The sequence below is a fragment of the Camelus dromedarius genome, chromosome 33 (genome assembly GCF_036321535.1).
Source record: "Camelus dromedarius isolate mCamDro1 chromosome 33, mCamDro1.pat, whole genome shotgun sequence".
NCBI classification, from domain to species: domain Eukaryota; kingdom Metazoa; phylum Chordata; class Mammalia; order Artiodactyla; family Camelidae; genus Camelus; species Camelus dromedarius.
This window is the reverse complement of record NC_087468.1, coordinates 4898909-4918455: the sequence shown is the minus strand read 5'-3', so window position 1 is coordinate 4918455 and position 19547 is coordinate 4898909. Positions and strand designations below refer to the sequence as shown.

Below are 19547 nucleotides of genomic sequence, written 5' to 3'. Positions count from 1 at the left end.
GTAGCCTGTGTCTGAATAGTGGAGCGTGAATAGCTGTCAGGAACGTGGCACTTGACAGGCAGGACTCACTTTTCTGTGGACACTGTGCTGTGTACAGACGGAAGGCTGTCGGCGCCACTTCAGCAGTGTCTGTTCACCTTGTCTCTGATCACGTTTTGGTAATTCTTGCAGTATTTCAGACTTTTCCATTATTATATTTGTTATGGTGTCTGTGATCAGTGATCTTGTTACCACCCCGATTCACTGAAGGCTCCGGATGGTTAGCATTTTCTAGCAATTAAGTACCTTTTAACTAAGGTGTTTGTATTTTTTTAGACATAACGCGGTGCACACTTGACAGACGACAGTATCGTGTAAACATAATTTTTATATTCACTGGGAAACCAGAAAGTCCGTGTGACTCAGTTTATTGTGGTATTTGCTTTACTGGGTGGCCTGGCCCTGAGGTCTGCCTGTAGTACAGTTGTTTAAATTTTTTTCCTTTGCAGTGCAACTCTTTTAAATAAAATCTTACATGGAATCCCAGAGACGTGAGACAAAGGGTCACACTGCGGTGGTGCATTTGCAGGGAGCCTTCCTCAGAACAGAGTCACTCGCAGCACAAGTGACGGCCCTTCTCTCAAGGTCAGAGTCTGAGGCAGGTTTCCATCGTGCTTTCAACTAGGAACTTGAAGAACTTTGTTTTAACATGCCAACAATTGGTCTGGCCTTTAAAAGTAACTTTATTAAAGTTCAGGATAGCTGTTTGCACACAGTTTGATTTAGCAGGCGACACGGTCACGAGCTTCTGGGCTGTCCTCCTCGGCTAGTGCTCAGCGCTGAAGCACTGGCCGGGCTCTGGAGGACAGGCTGCCTGCCCGCAGGGCCTCTCCGACTCCGCTCCCACCTTCCAGAACCTGGGCGTTACTGAGCCTGAGAAGAAAGTTCAGAGCTTTTTCTGTGATACTTACAACTTACTTTACTAAAGTTTTAAAGGGTTAAGAGGCATTTATGAAATTTAAATGCAATAATGGAATTTTAAAGTGTTGGTCCACACAAACTGTGCTACGAAATAAAGGTTTTATTTGCAACTTACACAACTTCATGAAAAAATACATTATGTAGAATCTGACATGGTAAGTAAAACAATCTGAAAAATACTGGTTATATATCTTGGCTTAAAATAATTCAAACACATAAACATTTTATCAGCATTAGCTCAATTAAGACAACAGTTTGCAAAAAGATAATTTAAACACTGCTTAGTAAATATGTAGATATATTTTATTAAATGTCAGTTTTATTTAGAATACTCAAGTACAAAAAAATGAAAAATTATATACTTATGACTGTTAAGAAAAAGTTAGAAACAATTAAAGTGTTCTGCAAATACTAAGGCACTGAATTCAGAAATCCTTAATTATCTAAATTTTATCTTTAATATTCAGATGCTCATAGTTATTTTCTTAAATGTTTTTAATAAGATTTAACTTTATTACTTTTCCCCTGGAAGACAGTTTTAAACGACAAGTATGTAATACAGTGTGAGAACACCTAGTTTCAAAGGTACTTACCACTAGAAAAAAGAGTTTATGTACCTGAATGTTTTTGCTTTAAACATATTTTGTTTCATCACATCAACCACAATACTGAAGCCTGGACGGCCATCCTTATTATATAATTTGATAAAAAACTTAGGATAATTGTATCAAAATTTTAAAAGTTCTATAAAACTACTGAGAGGACAGAGTTTCAGGTACATAGTAATTTCAAAACATATTCCCCAAAGTCTGCCTTTAGTATGTACACACACGGTTCATGTTGGAACAGGCATGCAGTCAGACAGCCGCACTGCAAATGAGCCCTGTGCTGTCATATGAGTCACACTCTGCTGCTTGGGTACAAAGCACAGCAAAGTGACAGTAACTGGGCAGCAGGAGAAATGATCTCGATTCATCCCAAACCAACAACTTAAAAACTCCTAACAGTGAAATCTAAAGAACACCATCCAGTCTGGCTTATGTGTTGACCTCATACTTGAAAGTATTTTCCATGAATGGCAGTGACTAGCCATTTACCAGATACAGAACAAGTGATACAGCAAATAAAAACAGCAAGAAAATCAAAGCACACTGCTAACATTTTAATAACGTTTGCTTGTGATGACCTCCTGTGATCTGGAACCTTTGTTCTACATAAAATTGGAGCTGAAAAGAGAAAAAAAAAACCTTTTGATTGGTACAATAAAAAACCATATAGGAAATAAAAATCACTAGAATCATTTGTTTTACAAAGCTTTTACATAAAGAGTGAATGTATAGCTAGTCTATTATAGGATGTCTAGCCATGGGACCCTGGAAGAGAAAAACAAACACCAAACTTTCCTGAGGGTGACTTCTGAGCTCTCAAAAAACTACGGGCTGGGCCAGATTTTGTAAACAACAGTCCATACCTTACTTTCACAAGGTGACTATAAACTGTCTTTTGCATCATGAATAATAAAATCGGGGCGTCCAAATCTAGGAACATTGGACTAGGTTGAGATGGTAAGGTAAAAGGCCCCTTAGCTTTGTAATTCAAGGCACAATGAAAAGGAGTCATAAATTATTTGTATACATTTGGTCCTCTGGGTCCGAGGGTTCCACATCTGAGGAGTCAACCAACTACAGATTGAAAAATATTTGGAAAACAATTCCAGAAAGTTCCAAAAAACAAGACTTGAATTTGCTGCTTTCTGGCATTTATATTCTACTTACATGGCATTCACACTGCATTAGGGAGTAGAAGTCATCTAGGGATGGTTTAATGTGTACAGGGAAGTGTGTGTAGGTTACATGCGGAGGCTGTGCCATTTTAGCAGGGACTTGAGCATCTGTGTGGGTTTTGGTCTCCTTGGGCAACCTGATACCAGTCCCCCATGGATACTGAGGGTGGTTTATCTTTTGAAATTCAATGTTTTTATTTTTTCCACAGATAACTGCATGCCCACTAGATACCAGGCACTGTCCTAGGCCCCGGGGGTGGCTATTAAAACAAAGATTCACTCCCTGGTAGAGCTTATGTTAAGAGAGCATACGTGAGAATTCCTTCTTTCTTCCCGCCAAACCATAAAATCCACAGGCCAATTAAATCCATGAGCACCCCTGTGGATTCACATCTCCATAGTTCAAAATTGGAAGACGATCACAGGCAATGTTATGTTGTCCTAACTTTTTGAAGGAGACTTAAGAATTCTGGAAATACTGGGGTGGAACAGGATGTGGTGATAAAGGAACCTGAGGACTGCCCGGTGAGGGCCACGTGGCAGTGGCTGGTGGACTCATGGATGGGCAGCGATCTAACAGAACAAGCGGTCAAGTAGGCAATCGGCGAGGACATTAAAGTGGGAGAAATAAAGTGAAAAAATGCACGTGGGAAAAAAACTTGGTTTTTTTTAGAAAACTTATTTTCTAAAACTTGGTTACTTTGACTTTAACACGTACCCCAGACCTACAAGCCTTGGGATCTCCGCCACACGCTACCAAGGCCGCCCCGAGGCCTGGGGGCCCCTCTACCTTCCTCTGTATCTGTACGTCCATCACTCGTTTCACAAGCTCTGACATCAAAGCACAGGAGTTCGAATCGATAGCCTGGTTCCCTTATTAAAATAAAAATTCTCACAAAATCATTATCAATAGAATTTGCTTTAAAAAAAAGTAACCCTAAGAGTTCATTTTTTTTTTTTTACCAAGTATTTCATGTCAGCACGTCCCTCAAGTGGTGCAGCTGACGTGAAGGTCCCCGTGGCTCACGGGGCGGCGCGCAGCCTGTGCTGGAGCAGCCAGCCTCCCGGCCACGGACCCCCATGTCGGGGCGTGTTTCTGTGTCAGGTCATCACTCACTCAGCAGGTGTTTACAGGGCACAGAACACGTGCCAGGTGCCCTCCTAGCTGCGGGGGAAACAGCACAGCAAGAGGGACAGGGTCTCGCGCTCCGGGAGGCGTACGGGAATAAGGAGCCGGGGAAGCTGTGAAGACACAGGGCAGTGAGACAGACGGGGGGCCTGGGAGGGCGGCTTACTTCTTCCGGTCCTTGTCCTTCCTCAGGCTGCTGCCCGGGACCATGAAGGACTGGTTCTGGTGTATCTCAGAGGTAGCTTTCTTCTTCGAGAACGCAATTATTTCTTCTTCCAAAAGTCTTCTCTTTTCTTCAAGCTTCATCCTCTCTTCTTGGTGGACCCTCTTAAGGTGCTCAAATTTGGCCTGCAGCTGTGAAACAAAATGGATTCCCTTGTGGCAGTGCACAGAAACCGTGCGGCTCGGGGACCCTGCGACACGGCAGCACAGCAAATCGCTCCCCCCATTCCCGTCCCCACCCTGCTGCCAACTAGAAAGCTCATGCTTCCAGTAAAAATTTACATGTTAGATTGCTCTCTAATTTTAAATGTGCTCCCCCAAAATGCATGAGGAAAACATTAGAAACAGCCTCAAGAACAAACTTCAGTTTTTGAAACATCTGACCTTTTCTTAGAGTTTGTATTTTCTTGCTCTACATTTTCCCCACGGAGCCTTTTCAGATAGTTTCTAAAATCCATTCTTAATAAAAGTGAGAGACACAAATTAGAGAAGTAAGTTATCGAAAAGGAAAATAAAGACCTTATTTCCCAAATAAACGACCTAGGTAGCAGTGAAACAGCTGTGGATCACACTGGTGAGCCTGCTAGCAAAGCAAGTGTCAACTGTCAATTTAAATCAAGAACCTTAAAATTGATTAGTTTTTCCAGTCATTCACCTTCTCAAAATCTAAATTCAAGAAATCTTAAATTCAGAGAAAGTTGTATCATAAACGTACAGTTGACCCTTGAACTACACAGGGGTTAGGGCATCGGCCCCACCAGCTGAAAATCCGAGTGCACGTTACAGTCGGCTCCACGTCTGCAGGCCCTGTGGTCGTGGTTAGTGGAAAAACCCACATATAAAGTGGCCCCACCCAGCTCAAACCCATGTTGTTGAAGGCTCAGCTGCACCACTGAAGTAGAACTTACACCATAATGGGAAAACACTGCCTGTCTCTAATAGAGATAACATTTTAAAATTCATTTATGCTCAGTACATTCAGTATAGTTGTTAAAATGAGTTTTGCCAAAATTTTTAACATGAGATTTCCCTGGTTTAATTATCTGGGGGAAAAAAAAATCTAGGGACTGTACCGGGTTCCTTACAGATCAGTCATGTGCCAAGAACACAAGCACAGCATCTAGATGCTAGGTCAAAAAAGACAACTTAAGAAAAAATTTCTGGTCTGGTTAGATAAACTTTCAATTAGTATTTTCAGTTCTAGGCAGCACCCTAACATTCATATAGAAAGTCAGGATTTGGTTTCCAGACAAGGTGGCGAGAGGCTGTCACCGTGCTATAGCCTGGGGGTGAGAGCCGCAGCAGCAGAGACGCAGCTGCACCCTGTTGATTCAGGGTCCGGGAGTGGAACAGACTGTCCGGTCAGCCAGGAAACCCCTGACAGAAGTACTTAAACAGACACAGAAGAGGGCTGAAACAGGTTAAGTAAGGCCCTAAGATTCTCTTGCTCCTAAGAATGTCATCTCGAGAAGTAGCAGTTCCTTAGTATTTACTTATTTAGTTCTTGGGTTGGAAGAATCAATATCGCTAAAATGGCCATACGGCCCAAGGCAATCTACAGATTTAATGTGATCCCTATTAAATTATCTATCACATTTTCACAGAACTAGAACAAATAATCCTAAAATTTATATAGAATCACAAAAGACCCAGAATTGCCAAAGCAATATTGAAGAAAAAGAGCAAAGCTGGAGGAATGACCCTTTCAGACCTCAGACAGTACTGCAGAGCTACAGTAATCAAAACACTCCGTGTGGTATTGGCACAAAAACAGACACATGGATCAATGGAACAGAACAGAGAGCCCAGAAACAAACCCCACACACCTGTGGTCAATTAATCTTCAACAAAAGAGGCAAGAATATACAATGAAGAAAAGACAGTCTCATCAGCGGGACAGTGGTGTTGGGAAAGCTGGACAGCAGCATGTAAGTCAATAAAGTTAGAACATTCCCTCACACCACACACAAAAACTCAAAATGGCTTAAAGACTTAAACATAAGACAGGACACCATAAAACTCCTAGAAGAAAACACAGGCAAAATATTCTCTGACATAAATAGTAGAAATGTTTTCCTGGGTCAGTCTACAAAGGCTATAGAAATAAAAGCAAAAATTAACAAATGTGAGCTAATCAAACTTATAATAAACTTGTGCACAGCAAAGGAAACCATAAGCAAAACAAAACGACAACCATGGATTGGCAGAAAATGTCTGCAAATGATTGACAAAGGTTTAACTTCCAGAATATATAAACAGCTCATACAACTTAATGACGACGACGACAAAAATCCCAGTCAAAAAATGGCCAGAAGACCTAACTAAACAAGCATTTCTCTAATGAAGACATATGGATGGCCAATAGACATATGAAAAAATGCTCAATATCACTAAAGATCAGAGAAATGCAAATCAAAACTATGAGATATCACCTCACACCAGTCACAATGACCATCATTCAAAAGTCCACAAAGAATAAATAGTGGAGAGAGTGTAGAGAACAGGGAACCCTCCTACACTGTTGGTGGGAATGTAGTTAGTTGGGTGTACCATTATGGAAAACAGTGTGGAGATTCCTTAAAAAATTAAAATTAGATTTACCATATGATCCAGCAATCCCACTCCTGGGCATATATCTGGAGGAAAATATAATTCAAAAAGACACATGCACCCCAGACACAGCAGCACTATTTATAATAGCCAAGACATGGAAACAACCTAAATGTCCATCAACAGATGACTGGATAAAGAAGCTGTGGTATATGTATACAATGGAATACTACTTGGCCATAAAAAATAAAATAATGCCATTTGCAGCAACATGGATGGACCTGGAGATCGTCATTCTAAGGAAATAAGCCAGAAAGAGAAAGAAAAATACCATATGATAGCACTCATATGTGGAATATTAAAGAAAGAAAAAAAGGACACTAACAAACTCATCAACAAAACAGAAACAGACTTGCAGACATAGTAAACGAGCTTATCGTTAACAGGGGAAAGAAGGTGGGAAAGGATAAATTTGGGAGTCTGAGATTTGCAATGTTAGCCACTATATATAAAAAGAAAAAAAATTTCTTCTTTATGGCACAGGGAACTACATTCAATATCTTGTAATAACCTTTAATGAAAATGAATATATGTATGTATCTACACATGATGAGGACACTGTGCTGTACACCAGAAATTGACACATTATAACTGACTGTACTTAAATTAAAAAAAAGAAAAGAAAAGAATCTGGCCTATCAAAAGGCTGTATTAATAACAAATGGTCCCTGCTTTTCTAAACAGATGTATAGTAAGAGTGTCTGTGTGTGTGTTTAAAGGGTGGGCCTCACCAGCTGTCCCTCAGATCAGGGTGCAGGTACAGAGCAGCAGATCTCTTAGCCCATGTGCACCCCATGACCAGGGAGAGGAGAACGGGGCTAACCCTTAGAAAACGAGGCTATAGGACAGATTTACACTGTGGAGCAGAGGTACCTCTGGTTATTTAAATGAAGCTGCATACTTGACATGCATTGTAAATACCCTGAAAGGTTATAGAGCACTTGGTATGTCACTCATGAGATCGACTCCAGAAAAACAATGAAAAGTGTCTTAGAAAGGGGGGAGGGTGTGACTGTCACTCACACTGTGAGTTCTCAGCTCTGACATCAACAATCTATTCCACACGTTAAGAAGCACTCGCTCTCTCCCGGCTCCGGGGCAGACATGGCCAAGTCGAAGGACCACACCACACGCAACCAATCTCGAAAATGGCACAGAAACGGCATCAAAAAACCCTGATCACAACGATATGATCTCTTAAGGGGGTGGACTCCAAGTTTCGTAAGGAACATGCGCTTTGCCAAGAAGCACAACAAGAAGGGCCTGAAGAAGATGCAGGCCAACAACGCCAAGGCCACGAGTGCACGTGCTGAAGCCATCAAGGCTCTTAAAGGCCAAGGAGGTCAAGCCTAAGGTCCCAAAGGGCAACAGCCGCAAGCTCAGTCAACTTGCCTACACTGCTCACCCCAAGCTCGGGAAACATGCTCGTGCCCGCAGCAGGGCTAAGGGTCTCAGGCTCTGCTGGCCAAAGGCCAAGGCCAAGGCTCAGACCAAGGCCGCAGCTCCAGCCCCGGCTCAGGCTCCCAAAGGTGCCCAGGCCCCACAGAGGCTCCAGAGAAGCGGCCTTCATCTACTGATGCGAGGACAGAAGGACTGGTGTGACCCCTGGGCTGCTGTCTGCATGGGGCTCATGTCCTCCTGTGCTGTTCGTACAAATAAACCTGAGGCAGGGGGAAAAAAAGAAGCACTCGTTCAGGGCTCCACTATTCACTACAAGGTGTTTAAATCAAACACATTTTCAAATAGTTAAAAGTTTTTAAGTAAAAACAAAGTGAAAAAGAGAAGATCTTCTTCTGTGCTGTTGAAACCACTGTCCAATGCTCTTAAGACTCTATGGCCAACGTGATCAGCTGCTGTATCTTTTGTAAACGCCGTGTCTAAAGGTCTCATACGTTTCTGTCGTTCAGTGATCCTTTTCAAAGTATCCATTTAAAAAAGTGAATACTGGAGACAGCATTCCTCTCTTGTTGAGCTAGTAAATGTCTCTAACCTGTGCTCTGTACCTCACTGGGGCCCGTTCACCAAGAAGTCACCCAGCACCGGGGCTCCCGCTGCACCTGTGTCTGCGTGCACACCCTGCTTCCTGCCTGGGGCTCTCCACTTCAGGGCTCTAATGTAGCTGCACTTGTTTATTGAATATTATCTGCAATACTTTTGGAAATAAAAGAGGCATAAATATTAAGTAAAAAATTAACCGAGAAATAGACTTACATATAAAATTGGGTTGTAGTAATATTTTAACGCAGGTTACGTACTTCACATGAGGAGTACATATAAACTGTGCATTCTCTCTTGTGGTGGCAGGAAGGCTCTACGTCTAGAATGATGTTAACAAAGACGCAGACAAGACAACATCTGAACGGTGTTTGAGATGACACTTGTCCTGTGCACCTCCCTACTCTAGGTATCCGACGTCCACAGCATCTCAGCTTACCCTGTACTGTACGTGAAAATCACCCACATTGATACAGAAGGTGAATTAAGAGGTACTTGTTTACAACGGTATTGGCAAGGATATTTTAATAACAAACTTCTCTAACACAGACTTTTTTTTTTTTCTAACACAGACTTACATAATGTTTTGGGTTACCTGCCAGTACCTTATTGATACAACTAGCTTTAAATGCCTCAGCCCACCCAGTTGAAGACCTGGCTCACAGTCTCTGCAGTCCAGTGTAATTACTGATAAACCTCCTGTCCCTCTAAAACTGCACTAATAAAGACGATATATCAGTCAGTCTTCCGTGGTCCTTCAGCAGACGATTCTTTGTCCCATGAGTGATAATGACCTCCAGACTGATCCTGACTCAAGCGAACCGATGGCACCAGCTGTTCAGGACAGAACTGGCCATGAGGGAACTTGTAATGGTAATAAAACAGGCCTACTATCTACTGCTTCTAAACCTATACAATTAAAAGTTTAGAACTCTTGTGACAACTTTGGATTAAACTAACTTCATCATTTAATATAATATTCTTAACACAAAACAGTGCTTGAACCTAAAAGTAAAAATCTATAAAGCACCTACTGACAAATAGTATTTCTCTTTTTCTTTCAACCATTTGGTCACCCTCAATTTTCAGTTTCCTTTTAAATAATATACATTAAGCAAAATATTCTTATGTGGCATTAAAAAATCAAAATTCAGCTGTAAACCACTTCATCTTCTCTCCTCGCTGGAGAAACTGAGAACTGTGATGTGGGAGAAAGAAACTCATACAAGAGAAGTGTCTGTTATTCAAAAGAAAAGCCAGCATCTTATTTCCTACTTATCACAGCTCCTTCCTCAAAATTTGTATTTAAAAACAACTCCAAACCAGGGGCTAGTCTCAAATAAGAGACTAAACAAAACAGAACACCCAAAGGCAATATGAAGCCTAAGACTGAATTCTGGTTCAAAAAAAAAGGAACAATAAAAAACAATCTTGGGACAACTGGTTGGGAAATCTGGTTGTGGACTGGGGATTAGGAGAGATTATGGCATTCCTATTAGTCATCCTCGGCGTGACACTGGTACCATGGTTATGAAGGAAAATACACCTAAGTTTCTGAGATGCACAAAGTGCCTATGATAAAGTGCAGTGACGCCTGCATCCAGGGAAACACCGCGCACACACTCGACACGGCGAAGTGTCCACCCTGCATCTGCGTGCGGGGAGGGATACAGCTACCCTGTACTTTCACTTTCCTGTTGTTTCAACTTTCTCAAAGTAAAGATCAACATTCAAATTATAAATAAGATATATAGTAGATTATTAATTTTACAAAACCACTTACTATAGGGTTCATTTAAATAGCAAGTACTCCGAGAGTACTTAAAATAACAAATTTGTAAAATGAAATTACCTAACAAGTAACTCTTCAGGAACTCTTATATTATCAAGTTGATTTGTATTAACATTTCTGTCTTCTCTTAGAAATTCCTTTCTGCAGCTCATCCTTTGTGACCCTCATCTTAAATGTGGCCGTTTACTTAAAAGCAGCCATTGCAGTTAAGTCTACAGAAAATAGCTTAACTCAAGTAAAACTAAAACTGATGCTTGAAGAACCAGAAGCGAACAGAACTGCGGAAGCTCACTTCTGATGGCTTTGTGCCAAGGCCACCGGACCACCCACCTCCAGGAAGCCTAGCTTCAAACTCAAAAGGCTACTTAACAGTTTTCAGAGTCAGTCACCTGCTTCACGGCAAACAACAATCCCAACAAGGCTCAAAAGCTCTCAGAAAAGGCTTTATCAAGCCACAGCTGAAACATTTCTGGCTCCCAATTAAGGTATTTAAAACACTTCTTAGGAACCCAGTCCCTTACAAGCCCATGATAAGCACTTCTAAAGGAAGACATTTTGTTCAAAAACGTAAAAATTTTTATTTGATTTCAGACAGTGATTTTTTATAAAGTCTGCATCTGAAGACTACGCATCTAAAATTAGAGAACAGCTAGTCTTGAAAAGCATCTCAGCTGGTCTTGAGATGAATCTCCAGGCTAGCAGGGCGCCCAAATGCAAATCCCTTCAAAGCAGCACACTTGCCTCTCTTTCCGCCTCTTTCAGCATGGCCTCCTTCTCCTTCACGCGCTGCACAAACGTCTGCTTCATTTCCTCCTCCTTCCTCTGGCGTTCACCATAAAATTCGTGTCTTTTGGCTTCATAGGTCTCCTGGAGGCTGAAAAGTTATTTGTGGTACTCTCATGTTAGAGACGCTGTGAACTTGCGGGCCCCACGCACCTCACTGAACTGCGAGGGTCACAGCCTGCGCGCCGTCCCCTTTCCAGAGGGCTCCTTCCACCTCTGCTGCCTCTTCCCCACCCTCACCTCCACATCTGACCACCCTGGCCTGTGAGTTCAGCCTGGGGTCCCGACATCGTTTCAGTCCAGTCCTGTTTCAATTTCTACAGACACACTGTTGAGCCCAACCTGACTTTGTGCTTTTCTGCCTTCACTACTGCAGCAACCTCCTAACTGGTCACTAGGCTTTTAATTCCTCTTTCTCTCACTCTGTTTTTCTTGCCATTTCTAAGATTTTTTTCCACCAAAAACAGAGATTTCCTTATCTTCTTCCTCTGCATTAGTTATATTATCTACAGGGTAAGGTCCTACCTCCTTTAAACGGCCTCGAAGAAACTTCACAATCTGGCCAAACAGACCCAATCCCTGTAAGGTTCCAGCCACACCAACCTATTCCATCATTCCTAAAACATGCCACACATTTCACACTCCAGTGTCACTGCCCATGTCCCCACCTCCACTCTACCCACTAAGCCTCTGTCCCTCCAGGCCAAGTTCAAAAGCAGCTTCTTTCAGAAAGCCTTCTTTGCTCTCCCCAGTTGGACTAGCCACTCCTTCCAAGCACTCCCCGTCTGTCTACACCCCTTCCACCCTCTCTCTCCTAATAGCTCCTCGTCTTCGTGACCCAGCACTCCAGCAGAGCTCTCTAGATTCTGCCGTTTCCCATAGGTGTTCATTTAGTGACAGAAACTGTAGGAAAGCAGAGGCAAGTCTAAGCAAGCTGAGCAGGACTGTCCTGGTGCCCCACGCAGCTGCCCTCACCTGCAGCATCTCAGGAGCAGCGGCCCTCCCCTTCAGCTCACGCGGGGAACAGCCCAGCGGTTACCCGGGGTCAAAAATGCACTTTCCAGCTATGTCACAATTACAAATTCTACTGCTTATAAAAATACTTTACAGCATTAACAGCTGGCCGTGAGTATGTAGTAACTCAGAGCATGTGTTCCAAGGAGGAACAATTCTACACATTTTAAGAGCAAAGTTTAAAAATGTACGAAGTGCCCTAGGTAACCATATAAATGCCTCTAATCTCAAGGCATTCTACTTTTTATATTTTTTGTTTTTCTGGGTTTGTTTTGCTTTTATTTTAAAGAAGCCTTTAAATCTATTAGGCTGCCGTCACCATTTTCAGAAACCTCCCTACATTTCACAGGTCCTTCACTGGACTGATAGTCTTTAATAACAAATTTGGTTTAATGTATTTAGATCATAGCAAGTCTAAGTGGTTTTTAAAATATTTTATTTATTTTGATTGAAGTATAGTTAATTTACAACGCTGTATTAAAATCTAAGTTTTAAAAAGTTCTCATTAATTTCTTTATGCAAGCACTTCATTGTTCAGGAGGAAGATCAATCTGCCTGGCAAGGAGAGAAGACCTACCAGCAGCTAGACAGCTGCTGCAGGCAGGGACTGGTCTGGACCCGAGTTCCCGCGGCAGCAGGAAGAGCAAGCACTGGCGCCGTCTCACAGGCGAGATGACTAATGCTCAGGGAGGTAAGGCAGTCTGCCCAAAGCGACAGCGCTAGTAGGTAAAGGGCTGGGGCTGGAACCTGATCAGACTTGCACCAAAGTCCATATTCCTAAGCCCCGTAAATCCTGCCCTAACGTGATGCCTCAGCCAAAGGTGAAGAGTGAAACACTGCTCCTGCGTGTCCTCCAGCCCTCATGTTCGCCCACTGCGACAGGTAAACTTACAGGGCCAGTGCCAAGGAAGGAAACCTGCACTGTCTTTCAAAAGGTGGTGACTGTCGTGGGTCTATTTATAGACAAGAATGAACAATAGCATTCCTGCTATACTACTCTCGTTTGTAGTATAAAAGTAGCCTGCTGCTGTCGCAGTTAATGCAGCGTAGTATGATAGTTGCAAATATCACTGATTTAAAGCAAAGCTGAAAACCAAAGAGAATGAAAAACACATTCCCAGCGGCTCCTGCTCACCAGGAAAGCGGCTGCACGCCCTTCCCCGGGGCCTCTCTGTGCTTCAGGTTCAGCTCTAATAACCCTGGGAAACCTGCCTGTTTCTGCTGCGACCAAATGCAGAAATTAACTATTTTTGAGCGTTCCAAAGACACAGAATTTATGATACAAAAAATTATGCCAAACACGTAAGCAATTCTAAAATACCACAAAAATCCTCCTTCCAAAATATAGGGCCCAGAGCACTTCGTTGCTGGTAGATTAGACTGGTTACGTTAACCTAAAATAATTCGGGGATTTACGGTTTATAAAAGCACGTTTTGTGTAGTTTAAATAATCCACAGGCCAGTTAGGTGAGACTACAGGACTACATGCAGTGCCGCTCTCCGGACCTCAGGACAAGCATGCGGTCGGTGCTTGTGGATCCCTAACCCTAACCCTCGGCCTGATTCGGGACGACCGTCCAGTGAGGTGGAGATGGAGAGGCTGGGGGAAGACAGGCAGAGGGAGGCTCACGTGACTGTGTGTGTGATGACAGACAGGCAACACTGAGCGCCAGAGTCCATTTGCCAGCCAAACGACAGCAACTACTATTGTGTACACCCCAAATGAAATGGGAGGACCCCCCAGAAAACACAATGTAGCCACGCTAGTAAAACCTTCCCAAGACCTCAGGCTATAAGGAAGCATAAAAGCCGCACCAGACAACTCATACACAAGTGAGGGAGCGCCAAGAGGGGGAGAGTCTGCCGCACCTGACCCAGGAGCCCCGTGAGAAAGGGCTGTTCTCACCAGGAGAGCAGCCCGGGAAGGGCAGAGGCCTCCCTCACACTGCGCTCGAGCTCCCCCACTTTCTTGCTTGTCCTCTGCGAGCACAGCCGCTGCCCCTGTCCACTCTACAACCCGGCGCAGGTGAAGAACCTCATCCTAACTTTCCCTTCCTCACCTGTTCAGTGGGCGGGCGCTTCCCAAACTGAAGAAATGCTTAAAAAAAAAAAAGCACATTCCAAGCAATCTTTGATTCTGACTGCCCACCATCTCTCTCCCTCTCCGCTACTGTCCTGGTTACCTGTGGAGCGCTCCCTCTGCCCTGGACGCAGTCTGGTGGGACAACTCATCAGGCCCGAGCCCACCCACAGCCAGGACGTGCGCACACGCCCTAAGCTGGGCCCAGTGGACGCAGAAGGCTTCAAGTGATCCGAGCAGCACAATAACTAATCATGTCAAACGGCTCCGCTTCTCGGCGTGGGAGGGGTCGAGAACACATCCCCCCGCCCAGGGTACACAGAGGCACAGCCCTGTCGCCTGCCTCCCCAGCGGGCTCCTTGGAGGCCTCACCTGAGCGGCTCATGCTCTGGGCCCACGTCCGTGAAGCCCAGCTCCTCCAGCTTGCAGCGCCTGTACAGCTCGTAGTGCCTGGTGTGGGTCTGATCCCGCAGATCCTCCATGTTTGTGCAAAGCAGCATCTCCCGGAGCTTGACAAAGTCACAGTGGTTCTCATTCTCCACTAGCCAGGAGAACAGAAACACAACACCAGTTCATAATCCTGACACACAGTGAGCAAACAAAAACACATCTGAAGTGACAGCAAAATGATCAGTGTGATTAACAGCTACCGTTGTTTCATACAAGTAACCAAGGAAGCAACTCATGTCACACACACCAAGTTACAGGGACTGCTGATTAACAGACCAGGTTTGCTCAAATTCAGTAGCCAAGGATAAACAGGAAATAGGAGAGAAATACATTCACTCTGTACAATCTGCTCCAATGATTTCACTAATGTTTTGTTAGCAGTTTACAAACCATCCTCAGGACACTTCACACAGCACCTGAGAGTGTGTAATGATATTCCACCAAAACTTCTAGGTGGTAAATTCTGCACAGCCAAGAACACCATCTGTGTGTGCCGTACCTATCCAGTTCTGGCCACACAATGCCACATTCGTGAGCCTGCGTCAGATACGGTACTGTGACCAGCAGTTTTAAGCACAATCATTACTTTACATTAAAAATCTTAAGTTTTGTCAATTTTTAAATTACAAAATTTGTCAATTTTAAAAGCAGCAGCACTGTGAGACCAGCCCCAGCAGGGTGGCCCACTCCCCATTAGCTGGCAGTGTGAGTGGATGAGCCAGGCAGTGCTGGTTATCTACTCATTATAAAGCTAGATAAATTCTAACATTTTTAGCTGGTGGACTCGTTTGGGAAATAGTTGGCAATACTTTGATGAGTAAAAAAATATAAATTTACAGGGTGGTTTATTGTGCCCCAGAATTATCTGGTAATTAGTTTATGTACTATGTTTAAACAATACTATTTACACTCAGATTTTGTTCAAAGTACCCAACCAGCCCTTCCCATCTTCTGAAAGTCTTGGCGCGCCTGGGCAGGTAACATGGTGTCACACAGGAAGTGGGGAGGCTCTGCCTAGCCTTTATACACGTGGCTAAAACAGAACACAGCCAACTCTTCTGACAGCCAATCAGATCCCAAGATGAGCATCACCTCCAGGAAGGCATGAAGTGCAGCTATGACCTGCGGGCTGCTGCTCGCCTCCTTTACCTTGTACGATGCCCCAAGGGTACTGGCGGGCTTTGACCATCTTATTTCCAACTTTCACCTCATCCATGCTTCCTACCACAGCAAATGGCAGATGTCCCTGGAAAGGAGCCAGGATGTCAATCACACCTCATCCCAACGTTTTATGAAAACGGAGAAGAGAAAATTTATTAAATAACAAATTTACTAAAGTCAAATGATCTGCTGTGCCTCAGGTTTTAACACTCGCCCTGTGAATATATGCCAGCTGTTCTACAGAGTCATTTTCAGTCATCTCTCCTACAGAGAAAATCTTTACTGAGCCTGCCCTGCATGATCCCTTATTAGCCACAAGAGTACAGAACAGAAAGAATTCCAGCACAGGTGTCATTTCCCTCCGTGTCACCTCTGCCCTGAAAGACAGAGAAAATGTTGAGGCAATCGCACACACACTCTATGACTCAAGTACGTGTCTGTATTCCGTGTATGCACACATATATGCTAAGCAAAGTAAATGCAGAAATTAAGAGGAGTGAGCAATCCCTGTGGGCGGGAAGACACAACCCAAACTGCATGCATCAAGCAGAGGAGGAAGCAGCAACAGTAAGGAGACGACTCTGAAGAGACACAGCAGCTCGACTGGCCGGCAGTGAGCAGACCGTCCTGCCTGAAGCTGAGGATTAACGTCAGGGAAAAGTCTAATGTCATTTTTGAAAAAGTCTTAAGTATTATGTTTAATATATAATAATTCACAATATTTAGTCTCTTCATTGTGTCCTTCTGAAAGCTTATTCCAGGTCAGCATAAAAAATAAAGTTAGTTCTAAAGTCAATTTAACACACGGGAATTAATATCACTACACTTACATTAGTCAACTTTTTATGTATTTAGTTTAAGTTTCTAATGTAAACAAAGTATGAAAAAATCAGAGAAGCAAAAGAGGAGAATTGGAACGAACAGGTGCTGATTGTCACCATGTCAGGCAGTGAACAAAGTTGTATCCTGACAACAACCCTGAAGACAGGTGTTATTAACCCAATTTTATAGATAAGTTAACAGTCTAGGGAGGCTAATAACTCCCACAAGAATGTATGGTTAAGTCTATCTGACTCCAAAACCCATGATCCTTCAAAATAACCTAGTATTTAAGAAATCTAGTAGTCTGGAGAAAGTGACCCAAAGGACTCAGTCATCTTCGATCATATTAACTTTTGTGTAATTATAAACTACACTAAAGCATATGTCACATTAAAATGTTATGTGAATGATTCATATTTATGTGTGACTCTGTAAGGCTTAAATACTCGATTAGAAAGCTCTCAAAGATTTTAAGACCCTGAAGCACCCCAAGGGAGGCTGTAAGTCTTCTCGTGTTCTCACAGACAGGACAGAAAGGCACTGCTCTAAGGCAGCTGAGTACGGTTCCATAAAAGGTGAACCGCAGTCTCACAAGTACACCACTTTATTTAGGTGAAAGTAGGAGGAAAGAAAAAATGCTCAAAAACGTATTCTCATTATACTTTTCCAGCTCTAGAAAATAAAACATTTTCCTATACTGCGCTTTTGCAGAGTTCACCTTGTTTTGGAAGACACAAGTGAAAACATATTAGTAGCGATGTTACTTACACGTTACTTTTTTCAAATGTAAAACAATGAACATTCACTTAGGAGCTTACATTCATTGAAGCATTGATTTTGGCAATAGTTTCATCATCTGTTGGGAACTGGTATATCTGAACACCGTTGCTGACCAGTTCACTCATGAGCTTGATCTTAAACTTCTGTAATTCAGTTTTAGAAATTGCATCTGCTTTGGCAATCACTGGTATAATGTTCACCTATTAAGAATAAAGAAAAACAAAAATCTCACGATTGAGGACTTATTTTTTAATCCTGTAGTTTTTTCATTCAAAGCCACTCAGTCTCTGACAGATCTCCCTGACCTGGATCAGGGGACGGGCAAACCATGGTCCGCTCACTGCGTATTTATATAAACTAAGATTTACTGGAACACAGGCTCACTCACACATGTCACATACTGCCCATGGCCACTTTCACTCCATAACAGCAGAATCAGCGGTTACATCAGAGGCCCATGGCCTGTGAGGCCCGCAGCATTCACTACCTGGCCCTTCACAGGAAGAGCTTGCCGACTCCTGAGGTAGAATCACTTGGCTTCATTCTTACCAACATGGCGTCAAAAGGAGGAAATTTTACAAATACCAAGGGAGAGTGTTCATGGCTCAAAAGAGTAACTTTCTTAGCATTATTTGAAAGTTCTATCACTGGCCAGAGAAGAAGGGATCTGGGTCATGAAGAACAACTAACCTGCAAAGCTAGTTCTATGAGATTAATGTCCCAACCAAAGATTGGTGTCTCCACAAACTCATCTGTAGGGTTTTTGTTTTTTGGTTATTTATTAGCTTATTTTTAGTAAAAAGCTTCAGGCTAAGTAGTCATGTCAAGAAAGTGAGCTATCAATGTAATTTCCAGAATGAAAGTGAAAACTAGAAATCAGAATTCCAACTCTATTCTTAAATATCTTTTTTTCTCCAAATTCACACTGATTTGCTGTGTTTATTTGGATTTATTAGTCTTAAGTATGTTCCAAAGGAGATAAAGGTTTTTCCAACTATCCATGAAAAGCACTTTTCAGCAACTGTGGGTAAACAGCTTTCACATTAAATTAGTCAAAGTACATAAAAACTTGCTGCCAAGTTCTTGATTTCTGTATCCTACACGCAGACGTTCAGAAAGTTCAGTAACAGCTCATAACTGATTCCAAGTCAGCAGCAGCAGCAGGCGGTGTAAGCACTGGAGACTGAGTTTCACCTGCAGAGGCATCTGCTTCCATGACATCCCTCCTGCACGAGCGCACCGCAGCTGGAGTACACGGCTGCCAGCTCAGTCAGGCAGGGAACCAGGCAGCCCCACCCCGGGGGCCCCCCTTGCAGAGAGCGTACATGACCGAGCCGGCAGTGTACGCTTCTCCCTTCCCATGCCCCAGTTCCCACTCTGGTTGGTGCTTTACATTTGCCAACAAAGACTGAAACCCCAGAGGGCCCCCTCCAACCCTGATCCAGGCAGAGCCCAGTTTCGAACACCCCTCCTCCCTCCTTTCTCCCCTCCACCCGCTGTGTGGCCCCAAGTATGCTGTGTACCCTCCAGGACCCGTGAGGAACAATCTTTGCTTCTCAAAGCCCCCTGATGCTTGTTGTTGGATGCGTCCCGGGATCTTAAGGACCAGGGAGGCTGGCTCAGCTGCGACCGTGGCCCTGGTGGTCGGGGAGGGCGTGTGGGGCTTGTGGTGAGTAAACACAGGCACGGACCACCTCGCGTCCCCAGCCAAGCATGTTACCATCAGTGGGCGGGAGGATATCACAGACTGAATGCTGAGTGTGAGGGTCATTTAAGCATGGGGGCGGGGACGTTTCTGGTGTCCCCGCTGATGGGTGACCTCCACATGGAGCAGTGGAGTGTTCAAGAAGAAGACAAACTATCATTTTAATATATCCTCACACCTGCCCTTGGGTAGGTACTCTCCTGGTTTTTATTTTAGAGGTGAGGAAAGAGGCTTGGAAGGGTAAGGAAACTTGCCAAGAAC

General features: G+C 43.5%; 1 protein-coding gene across 2 annotated transcripts in view; it reads right to left on the bottom strand.

The window, feature by feature from the left end:
- Positions 1 to 421: 421 nt before the first annotated feature.
- SEPTIN10 (septin 10) overlaps positions 422 to 19547 on the bottom strand; it is a 32151-nt gene continuing 13025 nt past the window's right edge. Inside the window, exons 6-11 of one of the 2 annotated variants that reach the window (XM_064481754.1) lie at positions 17620 to 17781; positions 15968 to 16064; positions 14741 to 14909; positions 11233 to 11365; positions 4039 to 4226; positions 422 to 912 (exon numbers count right to left, since the gene is read on the bottom strand). In XM_064481754.1, the coding sequence (XP_064337824.1) occupies positions 813 to 912; positions 4039 to 4226; positions 11233 to 11365; positions 14741 to 14909; positions 15968 to 16064; positions 17620 to 17781 (849 nt within the window). In that variant the 3' untranslated portion in view covers positions 422 to 812. Of the gene's footprint in view, positions 913 to 2101; positions 2187 to 4038; positions 4227 to 11232; positions 11366 to 14740; positions 14910 to 15967; positions 16065 to 17619; positions 17782 to 19547 lie in introns of those variants that run through there. The other variant, XM_064481755.1, reaches the window with a different exon arrangement.